Genomic DNA, 25,013 nt, shown 5'->3' with positions numbered 1-25,013 from the left:
ATGCAGTAATATCTCAGAGCAGTTCTAATTTGCATTTTCCTAATGACTAATGATACTGAACATTTTTCCATGTGCTATCTGCCATATGTATCTCTTCTTTGGTAAAATGTCTGTTTGTGCCTTTTGCCCACTTTTCTAGTTGATTTATTTTCATACTGTTGAACTTTGAGAGTTCTTTATATGTTCTACATATAACACTTTTGTTGAATATCTGGTTTACAAATACTTTCTGTCTGTAGCTTGCCTTTTCATCCACTTAACAGAATCTTTCACAGCACAAACATTTTAATTTTGGTAAAGTTCAATCTATAAATATTTCCTTTTACGAATTGCGCTTTTGGTGTTATGTCTAAAAACTTGCCACCTAGCCCTAGGTCCTGAAGATTTTATCTTATATTTTCTTCTAAAAATTTCATGGCTTTATGTTTCAAATTTAAATCTATAAACTGTTTTGAATTAATTTTTATGTACATGGTGAGGTTTTTATCAAGGCTAATTTTTTGCCTGTAGGTGTCTAATTGCTCCAACATTATTTTTCAAAAAGATTATTTTTCCTTCATTTAATAGTTTTTGTCTTTTGTCAAAAATCAGTAAGCTTTACTTGTGCTGGTCTATTTCTTAGTTCTCTATTCCGTTCCAGTGATTTATGTGTCTGAAATGACATTTTAAAAAATCCAATTATTCTTCCTTCCTTTAGAATAATTTTCTTCAAGTTGAGGGCTTAATTCTCTGAGAAAAGAATGGAGTTCTTTTCAGAGAGTTTGGAACTTCAGGGAGTTCCAAACAGTTTGTTAGTTAAGATGACCAAATATAAGTTATATGCATGGATGGTTTGATGTACCCATAGGTTTTATGAGTATTATAGGAGGAGGCAGAAGGTACTTTCCATAAAAAGGTGCCCACATGTTACAAATATCAAGTTACTAAAGATACTAAACATTTCAAGATTCAGTGCTCTATGCCAGCTCCAGAATGATGCCAATTCTTTAAGAGATATTTAAATGAATATTGTTAAAGAGACTATTAAAAATAATACATACACATAAATACATAACTATATCTCTCTTTTCTGTTCTTTTAAATCCCATTTCATTCTTCAAAGATAGACATGAACAGATCTGGGAACACACCAGACACTGTTTCAAGATTTGTAATCACTGAATATACTGTCAGTTGCAAAATGCCTGATTGCAGTTAATGACCTAAAGTGCTACAATTTGTTCCAGTTTTCAAATAAACTCTGCTGACATTTGTTTGAATAGCAAACCAAAGCAAACAAGAGTTTCAAAGCATGAATGAGATGTGATGGATAACGCTAAAAAATAAATAAATAAAACTGTTGGCCAATTGCACGACCTTTTCTGTCGGGGGAGAGGGGCGGATTTAAACCCTGAGAAGATTATTTTCATTTCCTTCACTATGTCTGGATCTGTTTTCATCCAAGATTAGCACATTGGAGTCTCTTTCCACTAAGCAACATTAAATAGGTGTTTCATGAATTCTTTGAGGATTAAGTTTATTATAATCTCCTCTACAATACTCATATTAAAATATACAGAATAAAATTATTCTGCCAATTAGGTGCTTCTAGAGAAGGTTTTTTCTAGAGAACTTAACTCTTTCTGGGTGTTCTATTCTCACTAACTCAGTTTAACTTTTCTAAGATTTTTAATCCTCTGATTCCACCCAAACAAAAAAAGAGTAAGTCTATCATCCAAAAGGAGTTATTATATCATCCAAAATTATAGCCTTCAGGGAAATAATGGATGTCTCAAGAAAAAAACATCCTCTTTTAGGATAGTTGGGGGACATGGCTGGGGTGGAGCTACAGAGTAACATGTAATCAAAGAATACCTATAGTCATCGTAAGGGGAAATGAAATGCATCCAAACCTAGTATTTATAGACATTAACTGTTCTTAATCCATATTATTTTCACACCTGTTCTTAATCCACATTATTTTCCAGTAAAAAATCCAGATGACTTAAACCATTACTAATTTTGAATATCAAATGCCTTCACAGCATCAATAAAATTGTTTTGATGTAATAATCCTTTTCTATTCTGCCATGTATGTATCAGAAGCCTAACTGCTACCCCCTGCTTTGCCTCTTATGAGTTTATTTGTGGGAAGCTTTTATAAAGGGTAACTACAGTGAGCCAAACATGTTGTTGCCACAATTGCACAGCTGTGGTAGCTTTGCTCACTTTTCTGTTAATAACATTAGATGTTATTTATAAGCAGGACATTGTAATTGTGTTGATTTCATTAGTCTCTTCATATGGCTTCTTTTAGGGTTTTTAAAAGTGAACAGCTGGTTTTTATAAACATTTATTAAATAATTATGATTCAAAAATTTAGCTTCAAAATCTAAAACTTTGCTTAAGTTTTACTTGGCAATGACAGTGGGCATAAATTATGCAAGATGTGATATGTGACAGGTGGAATGAGCTGATAAAATATCCTTTTTGTTTCTGCTGTGAGGGTAGAAAATTATTAATCCCATCTGGAATACTAATCAAAAGAAAGAAGTGCTTTAAATGGTGATGCTAATGATTTTCTAGAATTAAATTGCATGTGAAAAATCAGATGGAGTCATGAATTAACAAAAATTAGCGTTTTTAGATGAATTAAGGCAATCAGAACAAAATTACTTCTGCCACTTTAAAACCTGTTACTTTTTGAAATCCTCAATAAATATGTTCTGCCCTTCCCTGAATCATTGTGTCTCAGTTAAAATTCATCTACCCTCCCCTTCAATATGTGTTATTATTTTCATTGCTCATCAGATGTCTCCCTGAAGCTCAAACAGCTATACCATGCATTAGATTCTAGAAGCTTGGCTACGAACATAGGTCCATCTAATAATATTAGAGAATGTGAATAATTAAATGGATTATCTTTTTATTCTTTACAAATCAACAGCAATATATTTTGGTGGTTTAGGACAAACATGTTATTGAGTTAAGCCATTAGAGCATAACAAAAACCTACCTGCTCAACTGTAACAAAGTGAGAGTGCTATATTCTAGTATCGCTTCTGCAATCTCCTAGCTTTATGAGAGTGGGCAAGTTACAAGAAATTATTGGTTAAAATGAATGGGTCACTGTTTGATCTGTAAGATGAAAAATCACCAACCACTATAAGAATAAGTGAGTTACTCTTGCCCAAATATATATTCCAATTTTACTTTTCAGCTCTATTATGTAGTATGAGGGTAAAGAAGGAACTCTAAAAGAAATGCTTCAAAAAAATACTTCTTAGCAATAGGTTAAAGAGACTCTAACTAACCAGAGCTGTCTAGTCACCACAATCACCAGATCTTCCTTCAAGTCATGCAGGAACATCTGTTCCTTGTAACTTGTGGCAGACAGATGCTTCTGGTCTTAAACAGGGAGGGAGGCACTTTAACTTCCTTATCAAAATCATAAAAAAGCATTATATCACTAATCTGTAGAAAAAATGATCTTATATTCCCTTTCTGTCACCAAATAAAAAAGATGAGCACATGTATTACATATTTCTAAAACTACCACGTAGTTTTTGATGCAGTTGGGACAAAAAGTAAGGTAGAATTCTCTTAATCTTAATATGTACCAGGTTACATAAAAACTATTTTAAATTTAAGTCTATATTTAAAATATTACAATACAAAACATTATGAGGAAACTTATGTAAATTATTTTATTAAAAAGGTTAGTTCATACTGAATAACATGCCACCAATTTAAAGTGTTCCAAAAGGCAAATAAAGAAAATGATGAATGATTTGACATAAAACAAATAAAGGAAATGAATAGTTTGTTCACATGAAAAAAATAAAAACATAAAAACATATGAAAAGATGTTGAACCTCACTAATAATTTGAATAATCAAATGAAAACAATGAGATTTATGTTTTATTTATAAAACTGGAAAAGACATTTTAAGCAGTTTGATAATTTACTGTGAAACGATGTGGAGGAAATAAGCACTCTCATACACTGTTGATAGAAGTGTAAATTACAAAAACATTTTATGAAGGTAAGTTTACAGTATTTATCAAAGTAAAAAATGTCTGCTCTCTTTGCTACATATGTTGCCATTGTTAGAAATTCACTTTACAGAAATACCTACAAAATAATGACAAAATATTTGTGTGAGCAATCATTGCAGTGGTTTTTATGGAAAAAAATAAACAACCTAAATGTCTATTAAGACTAACTGATAAATAAATAAATGAAAGTTCATCCATATAATTGAATGCAATGCAATCATCGAATAGATGATATAAATTTGAACTGCTGATATGGAAAATGTTCCAAATATATTAAGTGAAAAAGATAAGATATGAACACTGTATATTATATAATCCCTATTGTGTAAATTTAAAAGGGCATATATTTACACGCAGATTTCGCTATTAAATTTGGGGGGAAAGATGCACAAAAAAGATTAACAGTGATTACTTTTGAAAAGAGATACTCTGAATAAGCATAGAGAAGTACTTTTACTTTTCTGCCATCCTATACCTTGTGAATTTTAAATACTGGCAGTTATTGGTTTTATTTACTTTAAAATGTTAATAAGGATAAACTAGTTGATAGCCATTTTGGTTGTCTCGTTTTCAGTATTTTTTAAATAAAGGAGAGCTGTAAAGACCACTGAAAATATATCAAACAAGAATTAACTGGGCCAGTGTTATTCACAACATTCATTTTCATAATTGAGCATTTATTTCTACACTGAGTAAAGTCAATGAATAAATGCAGCTACAAGTTTAACATGATCCAATGGAATTACTGTGGCTTTCAGACAGCAATTGCAATCTGAGGACCACTAATAAATATGCTTAAGATAAAGACTTTCTAACAATAAAGCTGTCCTACAATGGAAGAGATAGCCTAACAAAACAATAAAACCTGTGTCGGCAGGGGCATGGTGGCTCACACCTGCAATCCCAGCACTTCGGGAGGCTGAGGCAGGTAGATGACTTGAGGTCAGGAGTTCGAGACCAGCCTGGCCAACATGATGAAACCCTGTCTCTACTAAAAATACAAAAATTAGCTGGGTGCGGTGGCAGACGCCTGTGGTCCCAGCTACTAGGGAGGCTGGGGCAGGAGAATCGCTTGAACCAGGGAGGCGGAGGTTGCAATGAGCCAAGATCTCGCCACTGCACTCCAGCCTGGGGGACAGAGTGAGACTCTGTCTCAGACAAATAAATAAATAAATAAATAAATAAATAAACACTAAACCTGTGTCAATGATATATTTAAGCACGTCCTGCTATCTCTGCCTAGAATACTATCCCCTCTGCTTTTCCGCCTAGCTAACTCCAACCCAACTCACAAGAGCTAGCTCAAGAATCACCTTCTCCAGGGAAGCTACCCTGATCCTCTCTTTCACCTTGTGGTTTAGATAACTGCCACTCAAAGTTTGGTTCTCAAACCCAAAACCTTTTACACTACATCCTCATGGTCTGACTCTATGCCTGAGGCCTACTAAGTCTACATTTTAAACAACATTCCAGGGAATTGGTAGTCACATTAAAATTTGTGAAACAGTGGGTAAATGACAACCCTGGGTGTGCCCACAGTTTCTTGTGCACACCTGTATCACAGCTTTCATTATACAGCATTTACAACTTTGTTTTCTTGTCTAAATTAGACTGCAAGATCCCTAAGGCAAGATCTAAGATTTTTGTTGTTGTGCCATATCAATTGCACCTGGCACATAATGGACACTCTACAAATGTTTGTTAACTGAGCAAATCAGAAAGGATGAATGAAAAGTAAACACAAAATTTAATTCCAACTTTACAGAACTCTATCAATCATATAGCAATGTAAAAATCTTAATTACAAATGATAGGAAAAGTGACTTTAAAAGATATTTTAAAAAACCACTATGCTTAAATGTATGCATATCCTAGAAACATATTACAAATTATTTTTATCCTCATGAAAGAGCACATGAAATCCAGGACTATACATAAAGCATCTTATCATAATATTTTCCCTTTCTTTTAAAAAAAGCCCACTTTCAAGTTATCATATAATATCATAAATTTAGGTGCAAGCCAGCAGCTGAAAAAATAGAAATAAGCTACTTTTAGATTTCTTTTGTTTTGTTGATGACACACAAATTATGTTACTGTTTATCTTTAAGACTGCAGCTGTTGCTGGCTCTGCATCACCGTTTACTGTAATTACTGCCTTCAGATTTCTTTCTGACCCATATCCCGTTATAGGATATGCTCAGGCTAGATGAGCAGCTTCTAAAATCAGCAGCAATCATGGATGTTTGCAAAATTGTTGCATTAGAAATCTTTTTCTAGTAACATGAAAATTCTTTAGTATACCTTCACCCTTTAACAAAAATCCTCACCTGGCTGTTTCTCGCCACTCAGCATCCTCACCTTCACGCCAACAAATCTCATCCAGTTCTGTGAAAAGGTCATGAGGAATGTGTTCCTCGTCATCATCCTCGGTTCCAAGAATAAACTGTACCCTCTGTGATGGGGTGTCTAAAAAATCAGAGACATGTATTACCGTGAACATGTATTACCATGACCCTGAGCTTAAAATGTCCCAGTCACTGCATTCAACACCACCCCAAGCTCACATCTCCCCTGCTCCCCACTGCAACACTCATCCAAATCAAACTCAGGAACTAAAACCAAATTGATCATTACATGAAGTCCAGTATAATTTGGGAAAATAAATATGTAAAATGTATTATATTAATGTATACATATAATAAATAATAAACAAAATATGATTATTATTTTGGATTATTTTTAACACTCATGGAAACTATTTCTATTTCTCAGACACATATACTCATTTTCTCTCATAATATATGGTATATTTTATGGGTAATATTCAGAAGAGTAGATTATGATAAAATTCATTTATACTAAAACTATGCAGAATGTTATTCACCAAAAAAACTCCCTTGTGATCCTCCTTTGTAGTCATTCCTACCTCCCTTTTGTAGCCCCCAGAAACCACTGATCTGTTCTCTGCTGCTAGCTTTGCCTTTGCAAAATGTCATGTAAGTGGAAACACAGCATATAACCTTTTGAGACTGGCTTTATTCACTTAGCAAATGCCTTTGAGATTTTGAGATTTATCTGTCATTGTGTGTATTAGTAGTTCATTCTTTTTCATAGCTGAGTAACAGTCCATTGTAGGAATGTACCACTCTTGGCTTATGCATTCACCTGCTGGAGGATATTTGGGCTTCTAGTGCTTGGCCCAATTATAAATACAACTGCTATAAGTATTCTTGTGTAGGCTTTGTTATAAACATAAATTTTATTTCTCTAGGGTAAATACCTAAAAGTGGGATTGCTAGTCATATGATAAGTTTACATTCAGCTTTATAAGACACTGCCAAACTCTTTCCAGAATGGCTGTACCATTTTGCATTCCCAGGAGCAATGCAAGAGAGTTGCAGTTGTTCTGAATCTTCACCAGCACTTGGTATTATCAGTTGTTTTGTAGCCATTCTATGTAGTGGTATTTCATTGTGGTGTTACTTTACATTTCTATAATGGCTATTGTTGACAATTTTTCCTGAGTTTATTTGACATCCATATTTATTCTCTGGCAAAGTGTTTATGAAAACATTTTGCTTATTTTTATTGGGTTGTCTGTTCCTTACTGTCCAGTTTTGAGACTTCTTTATGCATTCTGGATACATGACATTTTTTGAACATATGATTTGCAACATTTGTCTTTTCTCCCCATTTATAGTTTGACTTTATATTCTTTTAGCAGTGTCTTTCACTGAGGAAAAGTTTTAAATTTTGATAAATTCTAATTTTTGTGTGTGTGTTATAGATTATGTTTTGGTATCAAATTTGAAAACTCTCTGCCTAAAGGTCACAAAGATTTTCTTTTATGTTTTCTTCTAAAGTTTTGTATATTTTACATCTTGGAGCTATGGTCCATTTTGAGTTAATTTTGGCATAAGATATGAAATTTAATTCAAGGTTTTATTTTTTGCATATGGATGTTAAATTGTTCCAATATCATACCATTTATGGAAAAGACCCAAATAAAAGACACAGAAAAAGTATATTCTTCATGGTTTGTGCCTCTTTCAAAAATCAATTAGTTATATTTGTTTGGACTGTTTTTCTGGACTTTATAAAATGTTCCATTGATCTAGGCCTATATTTCAGTCAGTCCAGGATACTATAACAAAATACCATAGACTGAGTGGCTTATAAACAACAGAAATTTATTTCTTGCAGTTCTGAAGCCTGGATGTCTGAAATCAGGTTGCCAGCATGGTTAGGTTCTAGTGAAGGACTTATTCTGGGTTGCAAACTGCTGTTTTCTCCTTGTAATATCACGTGGTAGAAAAGGCTAAGAGAGCTCTCTGAGGTTCATTTTATAAGGGCACTAATCCCAATCATAAGGGCTTCACCCTCATGACCTAATTTCACCCCAAAGGCCCAATCTCCTAATACCATCGTATTGGGGTTAGAATATCAACAAATGAGTTTTGGGGGAACACAAACATTTAGTTCATTGCTTTTTCTGTTCCTTTGACAATACCACATTTTTTTGATTACTGTAGCTTTAGAGTAATTCTTAAAGTCAGATGGTATGAGTCTCCCAACTTTGCTCTTCTTTTTCAAAACTGTTTGGCTATTCTAATCTTTTTGCCTTTCAATATACATTTTAGAACAAGTTTTTCTGTATCTACAAAATTCCTGCTTGGAATTTGATTGATATTGCACTAAATCTATGGATCAATTTAGGGAGAATAGTATCTTAACTGTATAGATTTTTCCAATCCATGGAAACTATGTGTATCTTCATTTATTTAGGTCTTCTTTCATTTCAAAATATTTATTTTCTCAGGTTTTATAATTTCCAGAACACAGATCTTCTACCTGCTTCGTTAAATTTATATCTAGATATTTCATTTCTTGAGGCTATTATATTTTTTAATTTGTTTCCAATTTTTAATGCTAGTGTAGAGAAATGTGATTTATTTTAATGTGACCTTGTATCCTCCAACCTTATTAAACTTACTTATTATTTCTAATTTTTTTTGTAGGTTCCATGGAATTTTCCAGGTAGATGATCATGTATATGTGAATATGAACCATTTTATTTTTTCCTTTCCAAACTCTTTCTCTCTTTATTTATTTATTTATTATTATACCAGCTAGAATTCCAGTACAATATTAACTGGCAGTGGTGAGAGTGGCCATGCTTACTTTGTTCCCGGTCATAGGGGAAAAACAGTCTTTCATGAGTAAGTATGATGTCAATTTCCCTTAGTCTGAGAATGCCTTTATTTAACCTTCATGCCTAAAGGATATGTCACTGGGTATAGAATCCTGGACTAAATGTTCTCTCAGCATTCTCAAATGCTGTTCCATTTCCTTTTAGCCTTCATGTTTCTTAATGAGAAATCTGCAATCATTGGGATCATTGTTCCATTTTTCTCTGGCTACTATTAGAATCTTTTCTTTGTTTTTAGTTTTCAGAAGCTTAGTTAAGATACTTTTTAATAATTTTGGGATTTGGGGTTTTGTTTTGGTGTTTGTTTGTTTATTTTAGCATTTATCCTGTGGGAACCTGAGCTTCTTGAGTGTGTAAGTTTATGGGGTTTTTTTTCCAGGAATTTTCTGTCTTTCTTTTCTTTTCTTTTCTTTCTTTCCTTTCTTTCTTTCCTTTCTTTTCTTTCTTTCTTTCTTTCTTTCTCTTTCTTTCTTTCTTTCTGTCTCTCTCTCTCTCTCTCTCTCTCTTTCTTTTCTTTCTTTCTTCACTCTATCACACAGACTGGAGTGCAGTGGTGTGATCTCTGGTCACTGCAACCTCTGCCTCCCAGGTTCAAATGATTCTCCTGCCTCAGCCTCCCAAGTAGCTGGGATTACAGGCATGCACCACCACACCCAGCTAATTTTTGTATTTTTAGTAGAGATGGGGTTTTGCCATGTTGGCCAGGCTGGTCTCAAACTCCTGACCTCAAGTGATCTGCCCGCCTCAGCTTCCCGAAGTGCTGGGATTACAGGCATGAGCCACCACACCTGTCTTCAATTATGTCTTCCATAGTTTTCTGTTTGTCTGTTTGCTTCATATTCTTTCTCTTCTGCTTCTGATATACTGACAGCAGAATCAACTGAGAACGGTCATCAACAATAGCCACAGCTTGTTTTGACATCACCTTTTCTCTAATTTTCCCATAAATACGCCATCAGTCACTGATAAATCTAACCAATACATGCTGGAAACAAATTCATCCACTTTGTCTCATACATGTCTTTACTTAAGGTTACTATCAACAGGACTCAAAGCAGAAGGATGGGACCAATCTACAGTATATACCTCAACCACACTGCCGATGTATTCAGCTGCTGAACGCAACCAACTGAATAAATCCCCCAAACCATAAAAGTTTCCTTTACAAAGCCATGTGACTTTCTCCTTAAGTTTCTATATTAACCTTTCCACTTGGCCGGAGGCATTAGATCAGGTACAGCAAGATGTATAAGCAATTGCACAGTCTCTTCCTTGGACCACAAGGAGGTAGCCGAGGGCAATCCTATCATCCATAAAAACCTTAGTCCAGGAACTGAGGCTAAAGAAGACTGGAATTGTATCATTAATCTTTTAGATTAAATTCAGGGGCAAATGTCTTAGCAATTTTTCTAATTTGATGATTACCATTGTAGGGATAACTGCCTGTAGGGCACACAAAACTAATAAGTCAATTATCCCTCCAGGAAGCTCATCCTCATAGCCAAGTGTAGATTTTGGAGTTCTCTCCAAAATCGTCTGAAGCTTACATAATCTACCGGTGGTGTTTGCTTAAACATTCAAAGGTCTCTTATGACCATCCCTGTGGTTCAAGTCACTATGTTTTTGATAGGGAGGGAAAATAATGCATGATTTGGACATAAGACATGCAGTCTTGGCCAGGCACAGTGGCTCATGACTGTAATCCCAGCACTTTGGGAGGCCAAGGTGGATGGATCACAAGATCAGGAGTTCAAGACCAGCCTGGCCAGCATGGCAAAACCTCACCTCTACTAAAAATACAAAAAATTAGCTGGGCATGGTGGCACGTGCCTGTAGTCTCAGATACTCAGGAGACTGAGGCAAAAGAATTGCTTGAACCCGGCAGGTGGGGGTTGCAGTGAGCCAAGATTGCGCTATTGCTCTCCAGCCTGGGCGACAGAGCAAGACTCCATCTCAAAAAAAAAAAAAAAAAAAAGACATATAGTCTTAAGAGTGCACACAATGGCCCTAGAAAGAACATGTTATTTACAATGACTGTGACCCAAAAATGAACTGATATCAGTTAGAAGACACAGGTTGGCAATGTCTCCAACAGGGCCTCCAGGCCAGCTAGTTGGCTTTGGGGTTCTCAGTTCAGTTCAGATAATTGAGATTATCCCTGTTTTTTAGAGAAACTGCTTGGGGACAGTCAGTCCAATCTGATCTATTTATCCATGCCAGCCACTACATGGCATTCATCCATCCCATGGAATGAGTGATTGACGGTTATAGAAAGAGGGGTAAAGAAGACACCCAAAGGTGTTAATAGGTTTTTTTTTTGTGTGTGTGTGTATGTATATGTGTGTGTGTGTGTGTGTGTGTGTGTGTGTGTGTGTGTAGGTGATAAAGGATCTTTCCTTGATGTTTCTAATATACTTCTCCTCAAGGTTAAAAGCAATGATGATCAAAATGCAGGCAGAGACATCTGATGAAGAATGTTAAGCCAGCAGGCAATTACATTTAAAGCATTTACCACAGCTTGAGAGACTCATATCAAGGACTTTTCTTTATGTGGGAGGCTCCAGGGGAAGTTCTGAAAGATCATTGATTTTACTCCTGCACCTGAAACGCAGAGTGTGTTCCATTCCGGTAGCTATAATTTCACTTTTTTTCTAACCATCCTCTATCATACCCAAACCTTTTTTTGGGAAGGGTCAGAATAAGGGAGAAAAGGGCATTTTTATAAAATTTACAGAGACTCATTATGTCCCCTACATTAGTGGTACATTTGGGCAATTGTAGGGGGTCTTGGCAAGCAATGTACTCAACTAAATGGTTACTACTCTTACAATGTAGGACCAAATGAAGCCAACAAGCATATCCAGTTAGCTATACAATAATTAAATAAAAATTCCTGAGGCCTCCCTTTAGCTGGACTACCACTTGGAGGATGTACCAATCAGGCTGGCCTGAGGTTTCTGTAATAAGAAAGAAATAACGCATTATGCCCAGAAATGGTCATGGTGGAACACTGATTTTTCAATATAAGTTTGTATAAAATCTTAACCCTTTCATCTCTATTATTATCCACATAGAGGCTGAGAGGAGATGATCTATTTCTGAAGAAGCCACATTCAGTGACCAAACCATCTTACTTATATGTGTGCACCAGAAGGAGGTGAGAGAGGCAGAGCTGGAAACTTTTTTTAATTTTTGAAGAAGCCCTTCCAACATTTAACAATACCAGATGCCCATGGATGATAGGAAATGTGGAAGGTCTATCAGATACCTTGATTATCAGCCAATTGTTGCATGGCTTTGGGGATTAAAAAGTGCATGACTCTCTGACTGTGAATGGTTCAGAAATCTGAATACATAAATAGATTAGTTTCAAGGGTCACATGGTGTGTCTAGAATAAACTAATTGGCTGTAACGGCAACAACATCCTCAGACTAGATGTGCTTGCTGCCCTACTATCAATACAACATTTATTAAGTTCTTGCCTGATTCCAACATAAGGGTTACCGAACTTTTCTAGAACTTCAGGCTGACCACAAGAATTTATCTAAATTTCTTTGTTGACTTTTTCATTCTCCAGGGGGTCACTTATATTAGCGTTACAAAACCAATCTGGGGCTGTAAGAGTGCAATACTAATTAATGCCTCATCTACAGTTTCCCCTTGATTTTGTCTCTTTCAGAGAAATCTCCATAAAAGGGCCAAAGTTATTTTACAGCAGATAGAACCCATTACAGAAAATTCCAAGACTTTCTACTGTCATCTCCAGATGGATTACAAGTTGGCATGATGGTAGGAGAGTCTGAGCAAAAAAGATATCCCAGTTTTGGCCATTCTCCTGTTACCAACATTCCATGACCCACCTCACTCATTTTCCAAGAAAATCAGCCAAATTTCTAATAATTTGCCTGGTTTCTGTACATAATAGTCATAAATTTTCCTCTCATGCTCACTGTAGGTATGTATCTCTAACATTGTTGTCTGAAAGAAAATGCGGCCAGGCCTGGTGGCTCACGCCTGTAATCCCAGCACAGCACTTTGGGAGACCGAGGCGGGCAGATCACGAGGTCAGGAGATCGAGACCATCCTGGCTAACACGGTGAAACCCCATCTCTACTAAAAACACAAAAAATTAGCCAGGCGTGGTGGCAGGCGCCTGTAATCCCAGCTACTTGGGAGGCAGAGGCAAGAGAATGGCGTGAACCTGGGAGGTGGAGCTTGCAGTAAGCTGAGATCGCACCACTGCACTCCAGCCTGGGCGACAGAATGAGACTCCGTCTGAAAAACAAAACAAAACAAAACAACAACAAAAAAAGAAAATGCAAACTTGCTCCTCTCTCCCCACCCCACAGCCCAAATGAATCTAAGTATTAATTGTTACAATAGGTGAACTTGAGACTACTGCCAGACTGTAATCTCCCTGCCTAAAGGACAGTTAAACCATATCTATTGCCTGGTTCTCCGCTTGCAACTACCTCCCCAAATCCTCCTCATTAATGAGCAATAGAGCAGAAGAATATTTATTGCTTTGCTTACTAGACAATTTGGTCCACAAGTTTGCTGCCAATACCAATGGACTTCTTTCAAAGTCTATTAATTAGCTGTGAGGCCATCATCCTTCTTTCTCCAAAAGCCATGTCTCTGTCAATATCCCTTCCTCACTGCCAACACTGCCAAGAATTGTGAAGGGTATCAGCATTTGCCCTGCCAGTTTTATGGATGCTAGCAAAAGCCATGAGACTCTTGAGTCAGAGACAAAAGACAATTTATTATGCACAGAATAGTAGTACCTAGAGTATCATCATTTGTGTTGCATTCTGAGCCCCAACTCCCACAGAAGGGTGTGCAAAGCGCCAGGAGATGCTGCACATGCAGCGGGATGTGTGACAGGGGAGAACCAAGGTAAGGAACTCAAGTCTTTCTTAATGGACAATAATCCTCACTGATTGTTGCCCCATAAGGAGACATTATCTTTACTGTATAAAGATAAAAAACCTACCCTTTGCTCCAGAGAGAGACACTATCTATATCTTCCTAGTGTGTTCACGATACAAACATACTTGTAAAGGCAGACAGGCACAAAGGCACTTAGTGCCTTTGCCCAAAAGATGTTTGGGAACATAAGAGATACATGGAGATTTGTCTCCCAACAGCCATCTTCATGTTCTGATCACTCTCAGAAAAAGAAAGAAAAATCTTTGAATTAAAAGCTTTTTGTTGAAATTGAAACTTCTTTGTGAACCTTTTCACTACCTTCCTACCTCTAAATATTCTCGATTTTATTTGCCCATTCTTCAACACATTCTTTGAGGGGGGAAAGGAATTCTTGGGATTTTGCTTTCATTATTTCCTTTTTCATCATATTTTGTACAGATTATATGATTGTTACCTAGAAATCTTTATTAGGTTTTAAACAGAAAATCCATACTAGTCCTATATGGCAGCAAAAACTATTAGTCTAGCCAGAAAAAAATTCATTTACCTTAGAAGAAAAATATAAGATTAGGAATAAATCCAGCAAAATTATGTAGTATATTTGTGATAAAAATTATAAAACTTTATTGAATGATGACAAAGGCTTAGTCATTAAAAAAATCATGAATTCAATGTTAGTTCAGTAAAACAACTGGTATGTTTTAAACTTTTTAAAACACAAAAGAATTAGTAAATCAGTAACAAGTATAGAGCAATTACTGAAATCTATAATATTAATCATTTCATATATGAAAATTAACCAATTAATAATTTATTGAAATAATTAGGTTACATCTAAGTCATAATTGAGAGGATTTCAGAGGGCAAAGGTGAAAAATAAACACACAATGATAATATAGTGTCATATTTCTGTGTAAATAAATGGCTGTGGTAACTCTTGTCTAACTCATTAGCCTTATCTTCTGCCAGTCTTTCACTTGCTATTACAGTCTAGGTACATTAGCCTTCTTTAAGACTCTTAAAAATATCATGCTCTTCCCTACCTCAGAATCTTGTAGCTGTCTTAGACATCTACTCTCTGCTTAAATGTAGTATACTTTGGCACACCTATCTAATCATCTTTGTAAAACAGACATATGAACACATACATATCCACGTCTAAGCATATTCATATACAAACAAATCAGGCCCCCAGCATCCTAACTTATAGCATCCTACATCTCTTGATCTACTTGTCACAATTGCAACTAATAATTAATTGTGCAATAATTGATTTTACATCTATCTCTTTGCTAGAATGGATGAAATATAAAGGCAGAAACCATGTTTGTTTTATTCACTGCTATATCCTCAGTAAATATCAAAGGTTTAACAAATATTAGTTTATTTAAAAGATGAAACTAAGAGTATTTTGTACACTTTTGGCTTTTTTTTAAATTTTATCTTGTATGAACTTTATGCATAGCTTTCTGGGTAAAGTAGGGTAATAAAATATATCTCATCAACAGGTCAGCTTGTTTGTTTCTGGTTTTTTTAAAAAAACAGAAAATAAGCTTGCTCAAAGTTTCCAGTCTTATTCTGTAACTGTAATTACAATAACAGTAAAAAAAAAAAAAAAAAAAAAAAAAAAAAAAAAAAAAAAAAAAAAAAACCTCACAGCTACCTTAAGAGCAGCTAGAAGTTCAGAGTAAATCCATCAATATGAAAGGTAACCTTAGCCTATTAAACTAAATATAACACTGGCATGTTATGAAAATGGATGGAAAAATCGTAAAAATGTTTAGATTAATATTTCAAACTGCCATTGTATAAGAAATAGTATTAGTTAACTCCATTAAAGAGGAAAATTGATTCTTAAAGTAAATCAGATAAGAATAGATGTGGTTATTAAAATATAGGGAAACATATTCTTTACTTAACTCAATAAAACTGCCCTGGTTGTTGTTATTTTTTTTTTGCTTTAGTTCCTACAATATGCATTCCTTGGGAGCTGAAACGTGCAGAGCACTTAGCACACGTATGTCAATTTTTAAATGCATATTCTGTAGAAGGAAATTGGTATGGTTGGGCTGTGTCCTTACCCAAATCTCATCTTGAATTTTAGCTCCCATAATTCCTATGTGTTGTGGCAGAGACCCAGTGAGAGATAACTGAATCATGGGGACAGTTTCCCCATACTGTTCTCATGGTAGTGAATAAATCTCATGAGATCTGACCTGACGGTTTTATAAGGGGAAACCCCTTTTGCTTGGCTCTCATTCTCTCTTGTCTGCTGTCATGTAAGATGTGCCTTCCTTTTGCCTCCCGCCATGATTGTGAGGCCTCCTCAGCCACATGGAACTGTGATCCATTAAACCTCTTTTTCTTTATAAATTACCCAGTCTCAGGTATGTCTTTATCAGCAGCATGAAAACAGACTAATACATAAATATAGAAAACAAGTAAAATATCCTCAAATAATATATTTACAGGACATGAAAAAACATTCCCTTATTATTCAAGTGGAATGAAATTACTGCAAATAGTATAAAAAACAAAGTGGAATAATTTAGATGAATTATAAGTTCAATTATATTGAGATTCATGAGAATCCATGACAATTTTGCTATCTTATTAGCCAAGAGGGTCCTGTAACTCAGCAACTAATTAAATGATGGCAAGCAAAGAAGTTGCAGTTCAAAAAAATGTGAGGCTGATTTCTTCCTAGATTTATTGAGCAAATAAAGTATCTTTTTAAAAAAATAACATACTGCAGTCTTCAGCCTGGCTGTACTTTGATTAGTTGCTTGGTCAATTCATTAACTGTAGGATAGTATCTATTCCAGTTCACATAAATGCTATACCATATTTACTGTTCTTAAATTGCTTGTAATCTGGTTTTAAAAATAAGATGAATACATAATAACAGACAATGTAAGACAATAATAATTAAGCAATAACATGTCTGGTTCTTAGTGCTATAAGGGTAAAGAGGTGTAAAAACAAATGAAGGCTTCACGGTCAAGGAGGTTTTCACAAGAAGAGGTGGGATTAAGTCAGACCACACCAGCATTAAGGACATAATATTTTTGACTATATGGTAAAAGAAAAAGATCCAGGATTACTGAGACAAAATTAATGGTTTGGTTAGGCAATGGATTTAGAAATACAATAATATAGAAATAGAATAATTCTAATAGAATTATTACAATAGAATAATTTAGAAAGAGAATAATGCAAGAAAATATCTCAGTAGCTGAAGTTCAAGATGAAATCCCAGGTCTGAAATCCACTGCATGCTTTAGAGAGGGATTTGATGCAGATGCAGATTATATATATATATATATATATATATATATATATAATTATATATATATATATATAATTATATATATATATAAAAATTAGAATTAAAACCAAGGAAAAGCTGGAATCCAGCCAAACCTGAAGCATCAAGATCCCAGGTAAGCAGTAAAACAATAGCCAGGTTGACTGAATCAAACAAGGGTGAAAAAATACCAGAGAGAAGAAAAGCAAAAATTCCAATGCTAGGGAACCAGAAAGAGTCCTTTCCTATGCATGTATATATAATATATGGTAAATAATATGTATATATTTATACATACAAATAAAAATAAGCATATATAAAATTATACTACATATTTAAAATGTATAGAGATATATAACATTTTAAATGAGGATTATATCTTTAATAATTGATGATTGGTTGAAATTAGTGTGGACCAAACTAGAAGCAGTCAATACCAAGAAATCAAAAGCTCAAGGAAAAAACAGTAATTTAGTTTTGTAAGCAAATCCAAGGGTCAGTAGTACAAAAATGAAATTCCAAAAAGCAGATCTGCAGGCAGAAGAAAAGGAACAAGTGAGTCATGAATACTGTTTTGTAAGAATTTAATAAAATACAATAACTAGGTTTATCACACTAGTTTGCATCATGTAATGAGCACAAGTCCAAATGCGCAGGCTTTGTCTAGCAAAGTGGTTCCATCATAGGAAAACTGGAGTGAAATAGAATATCTCATTAAAGGGAAACTTGGTTGCAAGACAGGAATATGGATAACAGAAAGAAGCAAAGAAATAATAGCACTGGAGAGCTGGGGACCAAAGTCAGAGTAAGCCCAGGAGTAAGACGCTAGCAATGGTAAATAAGCAATGTACTGATATTGGGCTCCTTATATTTCTACCTGCCAGAATTAGTCTCCCAGAAGATTGGACCAAGCCCCAAAAGAGGAAGTTATAGATGTAAAAATACTTTTCAAGCAATGAAGAATCACATAAATATTGGCCGGGTGCGGGGGCTCATGCCTGTAATCTCAGCACTTTGGGAGGCCGAGACGGGCAGATCACGAGGTCAGGAGATCGAGACCATCCTGGCTAACATGGTGAAACCCCGTCTCTACTAAAATTACAAAAAATTAGCCAGCCTGGTGGCGAGCATGCCTGTAGTCCCAGCTACTCGGAAGGCTGAGGCAGGAGAATGGTGTGAAACCCAGGAGGCGGAGCTTGCAGTGAGCCGAGATCCCACGTCACTGCACTCCAGCCTGGTTGACAGAGCAAGACTCCGTCTCAAAAAAAAAAAAAAAAAAAAAATCACATAAATATTACTGATGATTATATTAGAAGTAGGGGTGATGGTTATAATGATGATATAGAATTACCTACCAGAAATAGAGAGCTTTACAAACTGAAGCAGGTAGAATAATCATGCCATTAATTAAAAGAGAGTTGTCAGAATGAGAGCCAGCATTGTAGGTTGGGCGCTCCAAAGATAACTTTTGCATATGCTAACTTTGAGGTGACTAAGGGACCATCATATGAAGAAGGTCATAAGGCAGTTGGAGATTTGAGATTGGATTCTGCAAGAGAGAGCAGGGCCAGAGATAGAGACATAGATAACATTTAACTAAAGATATCACATGATTATGATGATGATGATGACTCAAAACGAGAGTCTTGAGAGAGAAGAAGACTCAACACTGGAGAAGTAATAAGGTTTAAGATTTGGCAGAAGGAAAATAAGTTAACAAAAGAATCAGAAAAGGAATAAATATGTAAAAGGATTAATACATTACACAAATATTTAATGGACACCTTTCTTTTGTCAGATACCATACTAAGTAGTGAATAAGACAGATATAAACAGAAAAAAGCCTCTGTCTTCATGGAACATACATCTCAAGGAGAGAGTAGTGTAACCAGGAACGAAGTAGAAAAGAATTTAAAAAGAATAAGAAGTCAATAATGTTGGATGTTGTAGGGTGGTCAATGAGAACTGTGTAAGAGAAAGAGGATCTGGCTAGCCTAATTTTCAATAGTACTGGAATTCCAAAGAACATTTATTACTGTTATAATCAGAAATAGACAAATAAGGTATTTTCATTTGGAATATGGACTGTATTTTCAACAAATAATTAGTTAAGAAAATCAAATTTAAATCATTATGCTATTTGAGGAAAGCCCTTGTAGAATCATAACTGGAAACAACAAATTCCTTAGCAAACTTCTATCTTTGCATTATTAGCTATATTACTTATATTGCCTTAATAACTCACATACTAATTAACCAGGGTCTTAAAGAGATAGTTCCTAATAATCAGTGAAAATACTCTCTTTTTGCAGGCCCTCTCCAAAATCACTCTATTTTTTAGACCCTTTCTGCACAATATTTTACAAATATGTTGAGAATATATATTTATCATGCCAGCATTACAAGTACAATGACAGAAGTGAATTGAAAAAATTCCATTTTAATATGTGATCTTGCTGTCATGAAGTACACAAGCCTTGGTTACTATGACATTCAGCTTAAGAGAACAGATTCACAAAATGCTTACCATTGTGCATTTCTGAATCACAGACACTTTTCTTCCTCTTTATCTTTGTTATACTTCAGATGAATCCATATTCAGATAATCTATCTTATGAAATTATGACAAGTTTGGTAGTTCTGTTCCAAATTTATGTCTCTAGTCTCCTTGAAGCTCAATAATATTTTCCATTTTTAGTTGAACTTTAAAATTGTGTTCATAGTATTTGAATGTCATGCACAATCTATTCATTGAAATTTCTAGATTTTAATTCATTTACATAATTGAAATAATATAATATTATCAATTCTAATTAGGAATTTCATTGCAGGGTAATAGATTGATAAAATGAATGCTTCAGATGAAGCACCAAGAACAGATATTTATTTCCACATGGGATATAAGATTATATGCAGAATTTGCAAACCATGCTCTAAAAACCTAGTTACGTGACTCTAATTTTTCACCCACACAGAGGCTATAAAGGATCATGAGATGAAACAGACACATTTTAGAGTTCTTCGGAAAGAGCTGTAACATGAGTCTGACATTTACTTATTCTCCTTAAAAGGGATGGCAGTAGGGGTATGATTCCTACCTGAGAAACATAAAGTCGGCCTAGCTGCTGGTGGCTGACATTGCTGCATTCAATAACGCACACTTTCAGGATTTATCAGAGCACTCAATCTGAGTGTGTGTGTGTCTTCTGTGAATCATACATAAGCCACACACGAGAGGGGAGCGGGGAGAAGAAAGAGAGAGGGTGTGGAATATAGAGTCATCTTGCGCTGCCACAGAGCACTGAGAATATTTCAGCAGAGAGACTCTCATTATAACTGAATGCCTAGGGGATGAAGAGGAATAAATAGTAAGGCAGAAAAGAGTGCAGGTGAGAAAACCTCCAGGAGAGAATGAGTAAACTCAAATTCTTGCTAAGCCTAAAGAGTGTGACATTAATTTGTCACAGTAGCAGTGAAGTAAGAACTTTCCTGTTTTACCTCCATTAGAGAGATAACAAACTAGAGCTAGGAGGATGATGGAGCATCTACGGGAAGATGTTCAAGGTAGAAAAAAAAAAAAGCAACTACAGTTGACCCTTGAATAACACAGGTCTTAAAGGTGCTGATCTCCGACACAGCTGAAAATCTGTATATAACTTTTGACTCCCTCGAAACTTAACTACTAATAGCCTACTGTTGACCAGGAGCCTTAATGATAACATAGTCAATTAACACATAATGTGTATATTATGTGTATTATGTACTGTATTTTTACAATAAACTGGAGAAAAAAATTAAGAAAATCATAAAGAAGAAAAAATAGATTTACTACTCATTAAGTGAAAATGGATTATATAAAGGTCTTGATCCTCACTGTCTTCATGTTGAGTAGGCTGAGGAGGAGGAAGAGGAGGGGTTGGTCTTGCTATCTCAGGAGTGGCAGAGGCAGAAAAGGTAGAAGGGGAGGCAAGAGAGGCAGACACACTTGATGTAACTTTATGGAAATACATTGTAATTTCTGACCTTTTCGCTTTTTCATTTCTCTAAAACTGTTTCCATGAGATATGATCCTTCTTCCACCATTTACTTTAGTTTCAGTGCACATATTATAGAAAAGTCCATGTTGTAAAAAAAAAAGTTGAACTTAGTCTCGAATAATTGTAACTCTTCCTCCAGATTGTCTAATGTGAATTTGTTTTCTGGCACTGCTTTTTCAATGTCTTCTTCCTTATCTTCTGGTGCTGGTTTAGAAATACTCATCTTCATCAAGTCATCTTCTATTAATTCCTCTGACATGGTGTCTGTTTGCTCTTGAGTTTCTCCAAGATCCATATCCTGATACCTTTTACCCCCACCTTTTTTGCCATATTCACTATTAGTTTCATAATTTCCTTGATTGGCTGTGTTGTAAATCTTGTGATGTCATGCACACTGGAACACAGTTTTCTCCAGCAGGAATTTGTGGTTTCAAGCTTGATGGCTTTCATGGATTTTTCTGTAGCAATGAAGGCATCTTTAATGGTGTAATCCATCTAGAGTTTCATGATGTCTTCTCTATTGGGGTTCTCTTCCACAGCATTGACGATGCTTTCCATAGAGTACCACGTGTAATGAACCTTAAAGGTCCTTACAAAATCTGATCTAGAAGCTGATTACAAGTATTGTGTTTTGGGGCAAGTAGATCACTTTAACACCTTCATGAACATTAGCTCCTGGGGTTCTACATGGCCAGAGGCATTGTCCAATATTGAAAGGATTTTCAAAGGCATTTCCTTACTGGTAAGGTACTTCCTGACTTCGGGGACAAAGCATCAGTAGAACCAAACTAGAAAAAGGATTCTCATTGTCCAGGCCTTTTAGTATAACCAAGAGACTGGCAGGTAGTATTCATCTTTTCCTTTCAAGGATCTGGGGTTAGTAGTTTTACAGATAAGGGTAGTCTTGATCATAAACCTGGCGGCATTTGCAAAAAAACAGTAGAGTTAGCCTATTCCTTCCTGCTTTAAATACTGATGTTCTCTTCCTTTGTGGCATTTTCCCCCCAGAATTGGGCACTTTTGTCTGCTGTAAAAACCTGTTAAAGCAGATATCCTTTCTCTTACAAAAATCATAAATGAAAGAAAATACACTTACAGTACTTTACTGTATTTGTTGATAAGTTTATGCATCTTTTTATGTTATCTGCCTGAAACGGTGGGCAACCACAGCTGCAAACCTTAATCTGCAGTACATGTCAAGCAATTCAACTTTGTCTTGTAATGTTATGACTTTTCTCTGCTTCTTGGGAGCACTTTGAGCATCACTATGGCTCTTCATATGGGTTCCATGGTTATATTCAAGGTTCACAATATTATACTAAACATGATGAAAAATATGTGAGAACCATGAGAGATCATTCTTTTTACGGCAATATGCTGTTTACTGAAGAGATGAACGGCTCAGGTAGAGATGATTAGCATCACAAGGTGTTTTAAGTGGATACTGGAAACACTTGGACTCACACAATAGCAACAGCAAGTGGCTACAACATTATTGCAGTAGTACATTAAGTACAACAGTAAACTGTATGCAGTTATGATTTAATACTGCATTTTTTGCACTTGTTTACATTTCTCTCAGTTGCCAATGACACCATGCACAGTCTATAAGTGTTTGTGTACATAAGGCCTGATAAATTTCAACTTTTATAATAGATTTGTGTAGATTTTATGGTAGTATATGATACAATAGACTAGTATCTACCTATATGTTATGCATTCATGACATACTTTTTTCCTAATTTTTTTATATTTCTAGGCTATGCAGTTTATCTGTGAGTTTTTTCAAATTGTCACACATCTAAAAAAAAAGTATATATATATACACTCAATTTTTTTTGAGACAGTTTCTTTCTGCCATCCAGGCTGGAGTGCAGTGGCACTGTCTCGGCTCACTACAGCCTCCACCTCCTGGGTTCAAGCAGTTCTCCTGCCCCAGGCTCCCAAATAGCTGGGACTACAAGTGCGCATCACCATGTCTGGCTAATTTTTGTATTTTTAGCAGAGAGGAGGTTTTGTCATGTTGGCCAGGATGGTCTCCAACTTCTGGCCTCAAGTGATCTGCCTTTCTAGGCCTCCCAAAAGGCTGGGATTACAGGCATGAGCCACTGCGCCTGGCCCATACATTTTTAATATAAATACATAATATACAAAAAATACATAATATACATGTAAATGTAAAAGTCTATGTATAAGTGGAACTGCACAGTTCAAACCCATATTGTTCAAGGGTCAACTGCATTTTTAATTAGCCTGTTATCTCTCAGACTAGTTGGTCTAGAAAAAAATCAGTACTTTGAATAGCCATTTAAAAAAAAGCACAATTTGTGATTCTAGAGTTACACTAAGAAATCAATTAAATATTCCCATTAGACTTACCCAGTGTGAGCAGACATAGTCATTTTGTGTTGCATGACAACCAGTTCTGACTACCCAATCACTTCTCAGAGGTCACATCTCATAGCAGCCATGCTTCCACATTGGTATTAGGGTCCCCATGTCTCTGAAACATTTTCTCTCATCACTGTTTCCAAGGACTTAGTTCAGTTCACTCTTCGTCAGTAATCTGGATGTCTATAATACCATACATCCAATCCCCAAATCTCAATTGCTATGTACATGAGTGTTAATTTTAAGGCTTATTAGTGTTTCCTTTTATAAAGCATGAGGATTACTCACTACACACCTTTAAAATACTATTTGTAAGTAAACATGTGGTTATAACACCCTCACAGTTATGAATAAGGAGTATTTGAAAGTGTGAGATAGGGTGTCAGGTATTCAAAAGGCTTCTCTAAAACACAATGATAGCAGCAATGGTAAAGAAAATAATAATTTATTGAAATAGGGTCATCTATTCAGTGACAAGAAATATTTTATTTTGATTTAAGATAACATATGGTTCCCTGTATCTGGCCTTCATTCTTTAAAATAGAAATGATTTTATAGGTAGTAGGTTATTTTCACAAAAGATTTTTCATAACCATCCTACTAACATATTTTTAACATCTTAAAAAGGGATTCAGATTATGTTTCAATACAGTAAATTTTCCAAATGTGTAATTCAACACCCATTTTTCATGTCTATTAAAAACAGACACCTTAAAATAGTATTACATATTTCATGTAAATTGCAGTACTATCAAAATCAGAAAAAATCTTCCTGTTAAAAATTGTTATTTTTATTAGAGATGGTGTCTTGTTCTGTCACACAGTGTGGAGTGCAATGGCATGATCACTGTAACCCTGAACTCCCGGGCTCAAGAAATTCTCCCACCTCAAGCCTTCTAAGTAACTGGGTTCATAGGTGTGAGCTACAGCACCTGGCAGAATTGTCTAAGTTAATAGAATATTTCTCCTGTGTTGATGGATATTTATTTTTATGATAGCCACTGAAACCATAAAGCAGTGAAATACAAACTTCAGCCAAGAACACGGAAGATCAAGATATGGGTCTGCTTCTATATATATTAAAACATATAATGG

The 25,013-nt window shown here is 35.3% G+C and overlaps 1 protein-coding gene across 8 annotated transcripts in view; it reads right to left on the bottom strand.

Moving 5' to 3' along the window:
* Window positions 1-25,013, bottom strand: part of SLC4A10 (solute carrier family 4 member 10) — a 365,731-nt gene that overhangs the window by 134,008 nt on the left and 206,710 nt on the right. For all 8 annotated transcript variants that reach the window (XM_054549397.2, XM_063712834.1, XM_024243567.3 and 5 more), the window contains one exon: window positions 6,369-6,507. Coding sequence is in view for 7 of the 8 variants with exons in the window: in XM_063712834.1 (XP_063568904.1) it covers window positions 6,369-6,507 (139 nt within the window). In the remaining variant the exon portion in view is untranslated. The remainder of the gene's footprint in view (window positions 1-6,368; window positions 6,508-25,013) is intronic.

Source organism: Pongo abelii, chromosome 11, assembly GCF_028885655.2.
Source record: "Pongo abelii isolate AG06213 chromosome 11, NHGRI_mPonAbe1-v2.0_pri, whole genome shotgun sequence".
NCBI classification, from domain to species: Eukaryota; Metazoa; Chordata; class Mammalia; order Primates; family Hominidae; genus Pongo; species Pongo abelii.
The sequence above is the reverse complement of the archived record's forward strand: the minus strand, read 5'-3'. Positions and strand labels throughout refer to the sequence as shown.